Source organism: Aegilops tauschii, chromosome 7, assembly GCF_002575655.3.
Source record: "Aegilops tauschii subsp. strangulata cultivar AL8/78 chromosome 7, Aet v6.0, whole genome shotgun sequence".
Lineage (NCBI taxonomy): Eukaryota > Viridiplantae > Streptophyta > Magnoliopsida > Poales > Poaceae > Aegilops > Aegilops tauschii.
In genome coordinates this window covers 45,371,611-45,380,619 of record NC_053041.3, presented here as the reverse complement: position 1 = coordinate 45,380,619, position 9,009 = coordinate 45,371,611, and the positions used below count along the sequence as shown (strand labels likewise).

The window sequence follows — 9,009 nt, the reverse complement described above, 5'->3', positions numbered from 1 at the left end:
TTGTTTTGCCATGTCTCTTTGTAGCGCTACACGGCAACTGCCTAGTGTTAGTAGGTAACTCCAGGTTTTCAAATCATGGCAACTGTAGTAAACCAGACCATACATGGCAACTGCTTAGTGTTAGTAGGTGACAACCTCTAAAGTTTTCAAATCATGGCAACTATAGTAAACCAGAACCATACATGGCAACAGTTGCAATTGTCCAAAATGGCATCCGGCACTTGACCTGAGATGGCAACTGCAGTTGAGCAACTATGGCAATTGTAGTTGTCCGACATGGCAACTGCAGTTGAACGGACATTGAAGAGGATCCGGACCATGGCAACTGCGAGGACGCATGGTGACTGTCACGTGGGGCGTGCGAGACCGTGAGGTAGGTGGCTAAGAGAGGTCGTGTGGGCATTATGCATTTTGCCCACACGTAGGCGTGTGAGAGAGGGACCGCAAGAAAAAAAAAGAAGCGTGTGGGCGCTAGTTATTTTGCCCGCACGTAGGCGTGTGGGCTCGTCCTCTTAGACACCACACAAAAGATGGCCTAAACCCTCACGTGTGGCAGTTATCGTCATCCTATTATTTATATGGGCATCCAAATCCAAACTAAGATAGATTGTCGCTAAACTACATTAACACACCAAGATACAACAAGGCTGTTTCTCAACAACAACAAAAAGATACAACAAGGTTGTTTCTCAACAACAACAAAAAGATACAACGAGGCCATAGGCCATCCAGGTTACATACATAATACATACTCTAATACATGCATACACGCTGGCTACCAAAAGGTCATCTCCGTGACTTGGTGGAGTTGGGACTCTGGCCATGAATAAACAGCCTCCACTGCACCAGGTCAGAAAGAAACCAGAGCCACCACCCACTGAACTGGCCATAAACTCTCTCAATGTTAGCTCATCAGCTGAGCTGGTCTCACATGCTGCCAGCAGTGGGGAGAAAAACCAGGGTTGCCACATTTGTCAAGTTGGATCTAGTATCCTGCAAATTGCTACAAACTTCGGCGCCAAAGCGGACTCTCCAAAACATGCTTTGGGATGGCAAGAATATATAGAATGACCTAAGCCAGAAAACAGCCAACGTAAGTCGATGTAGACAAACTGTGGGTCAAGACGCAGCTCAAGAAAGATCGCTGGCGCCCGATAACGCCCAACTGGCACATAAGGTTGGGCATCCCTTCGCAGCGGCCATCCTGACTTCCACCATCTGCCGCCAGCGGCAAACTTCCGGCCTCCACTGACACGCTTCTTGCCGTCAGACAACCACACCAACTCATTCACCACTTCTCCAGCGGCAATACACAGGACAAAGGATATGTAACCTTCAATGTGCTCGAACTTTGTGTCCTTCAATGTGCTCTGCTCACAGTTTTGTAGCCACTTCTCCACATTCAAGGGCGAAGGATATGTAACCTGCAATAGACAACACGCCACCACTCAATTTCCAACCTGAGACCATTGCCCTAGTTTTTGGCAAAAGAAAACAAATTCACAACAGGAAATGGCAAAAATGCTCATCAAAAGCATTACAGGAACAGAATCTCGGATTTAGGGCAGATTATCAAGTTGCCACATGTATCTTTCCAAAAAACAATATCAACTTTCTTTTTTGATAACTTACAGCAGGAAAGGCTCCCACTGTTCTATATTAAAAAAAAAGGCATGCACATGGCACCAGAACCATTTTTCCTGCTATATCTTTGGCATGGAGAAGTGTCACAGCCACGAAAATGCTCATGTAGGAGCTAAAGAGAAGTGTGTACAGCTAATCAGTTACTCCCTTCCAAACAAATGTAGGTCACTTGGCCATTTTTTGTCCTTCACTATGCTCTATTCACAATTTTGTAGACATTTTAATCCACATTTCCTATTATGCCCCCAAACTATTACTCCCATCAGCAGAGTTGCCTCTTTGGAAAGAAAACATGCAGGGGCACTCAGGAGCAATAGAAAGGAATGATGATAATTTAGCCTATTCATTTTACTGGGCCCATTGCTGATAGTCAAATACAATGTACTTTTGTGGACGGAAGGAATATCAAATATGCTTTAAAACAGTGTTCCAAATATCGGCCGAGATAACAGTTAACTGGCCAGTTAATCATGTCTCGGAGGGTGGCCGATGCGAAAAACCTATTCAGCTGAGAAAATCGCCCAGGTAGGTAATCAGTCTGACAGGCCAAAAAATCGGTTGTCAGACCAAATTTTTGGGTGAGCAGAGATTAACTGGCTGCAGTTTTGGGCTGCCAAAGCCCAAAATTTCCCAGCCCGTGCACATCTCCAGTTTTGGGGGGGTTCAGGCTCCCACTCACGATTCAAGCAGCCGCCGGTCAGTTCCCACGGCGGTGCAGCTCCCTCAGAGTGGAGACAAGCAGAGAGATGACAGGCGCTCGGTGTGACACAGAGGATGAGAGAAAGCAGGAGCTGGGGGCGTGCTCTGGGAAGGGAAAGAGAAGAGAGGAAGAAGGTGGCGGCTGGAGAAGGGGAAGAAGGAAGAGACAAGGAGAGTGGCTGCACAGGGGGGGTCTTTTACACACCCACCGCTGGAACCCTAGTGGGCTGAATGGGCTTCAGCTTTGCAGCGGCGAGGACAGCCCAAACGTGACTTATGGAGAAAGAAAAGAGAAAAAGGATAGTAGAGGGACAAGCAGAATATGGCTAACACAAATATTTAGCTGTATGTTTGGTATGGCCCTAGTTAACCTGCCAATAAATTCAGTTAAATGGCCGATTCGCCGATTAATCCCTATTCAGCACCCGACCGAGATGGTACCCGTTACCGTTATCCTGAACATTACTTTAAAATCAATTAAAACTCTCTCCATTTGCTCACTACCGGATAAGTGAAGCAATAATACCAAGTTGTTTTCATCTACCATATCAAATTTACTAAAAGAGTTAATGAGATAATAGTTGTCACCTGCTGTATGGCAGCGATGTAAAAGTGATAGCAATGTTGTAAACCTGAAACCACTAGTGCAAATTAGCAATTCTCAACCATGGATGGCATACAGTACTGAATCATTAACAACAGTCTTGTATGTTTGCAAAAACAATATTAACCTTCTTTTTTGAGAAGTTGCAGCGGGAGAGGCTCCTACTGCTCTATATTAAAAAACAGAGTATGTAAATGGCACCAGGACCATTTTTCCTGATATATCTTTGGCATGTATATGTGTGTTGCAGCCACGAAAATGCCCATGTAGGAACTAAAGAAAAGAAAAAGGACAAGTGCATACAGCTAGTTAATTACTCCCTTGGAAACAAATGTAGGTCACTTCAAATTTTTTTTGTCCTTCAATGCTCAGTTGACAATTTTGTAGGCACTTCTTCTTCACATTTCCTATTATGCCCAAAACTCCCATGAACAAGCGAACCTTGCCTCCTTGGAAAGAAAACATGCGGGGGAACTTTGGAGCAAGAGAAAGGAATGATGATAATTGACTTTTAGCATATCCAATAGTTATTGTGTGGTTTGTGCCCATGGCTAATGGTCTAATACAATGTAATTTTGTGGACAGAGGGAATAGCAAATATGGCTTTCAAAGCAATGGAAACTCCCCCCCCCCCCCCCCCCCCCCCAACTGCTGAAAACAAGAGGATGATATGGTAGCAAGTTTACCAGTTCATAGAGTTGGTGCCGAGATCTGCGGCGGGTAGCCCCTATACAGGTGAGCATGCAACATTTTGTGCTTGGACACGTACATCCTCTCGAGTTGCAATGCCTTGAGCTCCAGTGCAAAATACTCAATATCCGGACTCTCCGATGAAGCGCTCCCGAACCAGGGCCAATCAAGTGAAATCCCTCTCAGGAGCAAGTACTCCTCATCAGAACCTATGATGCGCCAGTGATAGTCAGGCAGTGGGTGCTCTTTCGTTTCGTGTTGCCACTCTCCATTGCGTTTGCCTGGCCAGGCCTTATAGTACAAGTCCAATGTGTTCCTCCCAATATTTAGCAGCCCAATCCTGCCTTGCCCTGCCTCCAAAATGGCGAACCGCCGCTCGTCGTTGCCGGGCGGGAGGTCCACGATGGAGAACTCCATCGCACCAGCGTCGAGCATGAGCAGCTTCTCCATCCACTCCAACAGCCAGCAGAAGCAGCCCTGCACATAGTGGCGCCGCTCATACAGCGCGTCCAGCGCAAAGTCGTTGGACAGCTCGCTCGAGCCGTGGCTGCGCCACTCACCGGTGCGCGAGGAGAAGGCGAACACGGCGACCCTGTCCTCGCACAGCACCTTGCCGATGACCCTGAAGGGCGCGCCCTCGTCGCGCAGGTCCTCGGCGCTGGCCGGCGCGAGGAAGGGCTCGAAGTCGAGCATGCCCCACCGCAGAACGGGGGCCGCCAGGTCGTCGGGCACGGGCGGGACGCGGACGCAGCGGCGGGAGAGCGGGTCGGCGACGACGAGGTCGACGAAGGTGGTGGAGGTGGCGTCGGCGAAGCTGCCGCGGCCGTGGGAGCTGGGCACGGCGGAGAAGAGCACGCGGCCGTCGCGCGCGTCCCGGGGGCTCCAGCACGCGGCGTCGTCGGGGAGGAAGGAGAAGGCGAAGTCGGCTGCCCGCGCGAGGGCGCGCGCGGCCGGGGCGGATGGGTGCGGCGGGCGCGCCGCGTAGAAGTCCTCCCGGAGGAAGCCGAGCACCGGGGCCCTGTGGAGCGCGCGGAAGCGGCGCCGGAACGGGAGGGCCGACGTGATGGCCCGGAAGGAGGCGCAGGCGGCCGACGCCCGCGCGACGTCTGCTGCCGTCGTGAGCCGCAGGAAGATGTCCTCCAGGATGCCGTCCGGGAGGTGCGGCTGCTGCAGAGGCGGGGCGTCGGCGTCGGCGTCCGGGGGCGGCGCGGCAGGGGCGTCGGCCTCCGGGAGCGGCGGGGGGGATTCGGCGTCCGTGGGCGGGGAGGGGGCATCTCCGTCAGGAGTAGGCGGAGGCGGAGGCTCGTCGGCGGTGGGCGGCGTGGGGGGAGGCGAAGGCGAGGCCATTGGCGCGGATGTGGCGGCCGGCCGGCGGTGGGAATGGGAGAGGGGAACTGGATTTTGGGCCTGCCGCGGGCAAGAAGAGTGAAGCGAGCGGGACTAGGGTTTGCAGGCTCTCGTCCGAGATCCGACAGAATAACAACAGCAGAGGAAATCACTCCGGATTTAGGCCAACTCCACCGCGCGACCTCAAACGGACGTCCGCTTTGCCCGGAATCAGTCCGTTTGAGTAGGGCAATGGGTCATGTCCGGGCCTGTCCTGGGATGCGGTGGCCGTGCGCCAAGCGCGCAGGGCGCGCGGCCGCATCCGTTTGCCCCATCCTGTCCGCCAGGGCCAAAAATGTTCATATTTTCATATCAAAACAAGTTTGCATGTCCAAATATTAATTGTCTGAAAATAAAAATAGTTTTACAACCCAATCAAAATTGTCTCTAATAAAATAGTTTTACAACCAAATCAAAATTGTTTTGAATGAACATAAAATGAACCAATACATCTATTGGTTGCCAATGTGATCCACACGTGCTCAACCAAGTCATTTTGAAGATTCAAATGAGTGTGTCAATCACGCATCTCACGGTGGAATTAGGCAAACTGTTCAAATGTGGCCGGGTCTTGGTGCAGGAGCTCAATATTTTCACCTTGATAATCAAATCCTTGGTCGAAGATACTCTCATCACGCTCGTCCTCGACGATCATGTTGTGCATGATCACACAAGCAGTCATCACCTCCCAAAGCTTCCTTTCATCCCATGACAGTGCAGGGTTTCGAACGATACCCCACCGGGATTGAAGCACACCAAAAGCACGTTACAATCCTTTCTAACACTTTCTTACATTTGGGCAAATCTCTTTCTCTTCTCACCTTGGGGTTTCGAGATTGTCTTCACAAAAGTTGACCACTGAGGATATATACCATCTGCTAGATAGTATCCCTTGTTGTACTGGTGGCCGTTGATCTCAAAGTTGACAGGTGGGGAGTGGCCTTCTGCAAGCCTCGCGAAGATCGGAGAACGCTGCAGCACGCTGATATCATTGTGAGAACCTGCCATGCCGAAGAAAGAATGTCATATCCAAAGATCCTGTGATGCCACCGCTTCTAATATGACAGTGCACCCGTTGACATGCCCCTTGTACTGGCCCTGCCAAGCAAATGGACAGTTCTTCCACTCCCAGTGCATACAATCTATGCTGCCAAGCATGCCTGGAAAGCCTCTAGCTGCGTTGGTCGCCAACAATCTCTCTGTATCAGCGGCAGTTGGCTGCCTCAAGTACTCTGGGCCAAACACCTCGATCACAGCTTGGCAAAACTTGTACATTGACATCAGACATGTTGTCTCACTCATACGCACATACTCATCCACCAGATCGCCTAGAATTCCATATGCAAGCATGCGGATGGCCGCGGTGCATTTCTGGTAAGAGGAGAATCCAAGCTTGCCAAGGGCATCCGTCTTGCACTCAAAGTATGGGTCATGAGCAACCACTCCCTCTCGGATACGATTGAACACATGCCTTGCCATTCGAAAACGGCGACGGAATTTATCCGGCTTGAAGAGCGGGGTGTTGGCAAAGTAATCAGCATAGAGCAGGGCGTGGCCTCTCTCCCTGTTGCGGTTCAGGTTGGGAGCACGGCTAGGGACTGACCCCCTGTACCGAGGAAGTTGCCGTTGAATATGGTCATGAATGACCAGTGCAGCCACCACAAGATCTTCATCATCCAACGACGAATCGTCCGATGAACAAAGGAAGTGATGGAAGAAAAACTCGTCTCCACTGTCCATACCTTTGTGGGCAAAATGCCGAACACCTTGCGGTCGTGGTGGCGAAGAGGCCGCGATGATCACCTCGACGCAGCAGGGGTGGTTGCCGGCCGGCTACTGGCCGCTCTGGAGCTCTCGTCGGAAGCTGCTGAGGCCGCCGTGGTGTGTCGCCGGCGGTCCTGTCGCCTCTACGGCCGGCAAAGACGGCGACGGCCAAACCTGATCGACGACCAAAACTACAGCCAAAGCACGGGCGTGGTGGCGGCCATGTCGAGAAGTGGTTTGGTAGGGACGGTCGAAGGCTGTGCGGTGAGGAGGCGGCCGGAGAATAGCGGCGGCGCCGGCGGCAGGGCGGGGCAGGAGAGAGAGGGTGGAAGCGTTGGGAGCGGAGGGATTGCTAGTGTCCCCGACAGGCGGGCCATGGGGGGACAAGGGCGTGCGTCCAGGCCGTCCGCGCGCGTCCGTTTCACCCCAAACTGAGCGCAAGTTTGGGCCGGGGATGGGTCGAAAACGGACGGAATCCGGACATTTGTGCGTTTGAGGCCGCGCGCTGGGCCGCGCTATTCGTCCATTTTACCCCAAACGGACGGGGCCGGACAGGATAGGGTCGCGCGGTGGAGTTGGCCTTACTATTACTCCGTGAAGAAATATAAGGGCGCATGTTTTTCTGTTTTTTTTTTTTCAGATTTATAAGGGTGTATGTTAGAAAAATTAAGTTTCACTAGAGGGTACAGTACAATCAACCATACCATGTGTGTGATGTGTGCTCGCCAGAGGATTTATTAACTTATTTCGATTTTGTGTCTGTGAGTCCTTTTTCGATTCTCCATCGTTACTTACTCGCGGTGTGCCTCTTAAACAGCCCACGGAAAAGTGATGCTTACATTTAATTTCATTGGAGATTATTACTGTTGTGCACGGGAAGGAGCAAATGACCTCTCGTCTACTGATGTCAAATGCGCTTTGGATTTCCATTTATCAGTTCTAAGGTTGATTTGAACTTCAAATGGCCGCTTTGCTGCAGCATCCACTCTTCGGTTCCGGGGCAGTAGAATCTCCACCAGTAGATTTTAAGCCGATTTGTGCATGACAACTCATCCTCAGCAGTAGATTTGGCCCATTCCCTAATCTCTACGGGTTGGAGCTGCATATTGCCGGAATTGTTATGTGCTCTGTTGTCTGCATAGCTATTTTGATATAGCAAGCACACATCATCCTAGCATGAATTTACGGTGCGGGTGCGGATCCTGAAGGTCACACCCAAAAGATGATCCAAGTAAGATTTTAGACGACACTTTTGGCTGCTAGGCCCTGAAGCTCTGAAGCTTAAGGCACATACACGCGAATTTGTTGACCGCAGAAGGCAAACAGAGGGCAATAGAATCCTTACAATGCATTTCCTGAAAGATAAAAATATAGAATTGGCCTCACATTTACAAGAATGTACAATTCAGTGGATCTGATGTTTGGGGTGGGGCCTTGGCGTCCTGTTGAGGCGGAGGGGTGGTGGCGGTCGGCTACGTGCGGCTGGTGGGGGTAGGCGAAGGTGAGGCCATTTACATGGGTTGGGGCGGTCGGCTGGTGGTGGAAGTAGGGAAGAGGATGGATTTGGGGCCTGCCACGGGGCGAAAGAGTGAAGCGGGCGCAAGCAAGGGACTAGGGTTTGCAGGCTCTCATCGGAGATCCGACAGAGTAATAACAACCGGTGGTAGAGGAAAGTGGCTCTCCGGGTTTATTAAATCATGGCAAAATTAAGTTCCATATAGGATACATGTCTGCTCACGGAAACTGATGATATCTTTAGCTTCATTTTGGGATTATTAGTGTTATGTTGGGGGGGGGGGGGGGGGGGGGGCAAATGTTCCCTCACTAATAATGTCAAATGCGCTTAGGATTATGTGTGTCAGTTCTAAGATTGACTTCAACTCCAAATGGCTGAGTATCCAGTCTTTAGTCCGGAGCACTAGAATACGTCATGTTTCGTCAAAAACAACTGTAGTAAGCACACATCATTCTTGAAAGTGAAAATTTAGAACTGGCCTCACATTGACTCTTGGTCGTGTGTACAAGAATGTACAGTTCAATGGATTCGATGTCCTGTGGTGGGGCGTCGGCATCCTGTTGAGGCAAAGGGGTGGCGGTGAGGTGGGGATTGGCGAAGGCGAGGCCATTGGTGTGGGTGTGGCGGCCGGCCGGCTGTGGGAGTAAGGGAGAGGATGTGGATATGGGGCTTGCCACGAGACGAAAGAGTGACGTGAGCGCAAGCA

At 51.2% G+C, this 9,009-nt stretch overlaps 2 protein-coding genes across 4 annotated transcripts; both read right to left on the bottom strand.

The window, feature by feature from the left end:
- Positions 1-637: 637 nt before the first annotated feature.
- Positions 638-5,115, bottom strand: LOC109742544 (uncharacterized). Of its 3 annotated transcripts, none has more exons than XR_012190385.1 (3): positions 3,634-5,109; positions 2,932-2,984; positions 638-1,424 (listed from the first exon to the last, which is right to left on the bottom strand). XR_012190385.1 is itself a non-coding variant. In XM_073506004.1 (3 exons), exon 1 carries the CDS (start codon positions 4,982-4,984, stop codon positions 3,638-3,640), a length of 1,347 nt encoding a protein of 448 aa, XP_073362105.1. In that variant the 5' UTR covers positions 4,985-5,115; the 3' UTR covers positions 638-1,424; positions 2,932-2,975; positions 3,634-3,637. The 3 variants fall into 3 exon arrangements, 2 of the variants coding, with proteins under 2 accessions (XP_073362105.1, XP_073362106.1); XM_073506004.1 differs by having other exon boundaries at positions 2,932-2,975; positions 3,634-5,115; XM_073506005.1 differs by lacking the exon at positions 2,932-2,984 and having other exon boundaries at positions 3,634-5,115.
- Positions 5,116-5,564: 449 nt separating this feature from the next.
- Positions 5,565-6,763, bottom strand: LOC141026757 (uncharacterized). The gene is made up of 3 exons (XM_073503606.1): positions 6,163-6,763; positions 5,817-6,024; positions 5,565-5,721 (listed from the first exon to the last, which is right to left on the bottom strand). Exons 1-3 carry the CDS (start codon positions 6,761-6,763, stop codon positions 5,565-5,567), a joined length of 966 nt encoding a protein of 321 aa, XP_073359707.1.
- Positions 6,764-9,009: the final 2,246 nt, after the last annotated feature.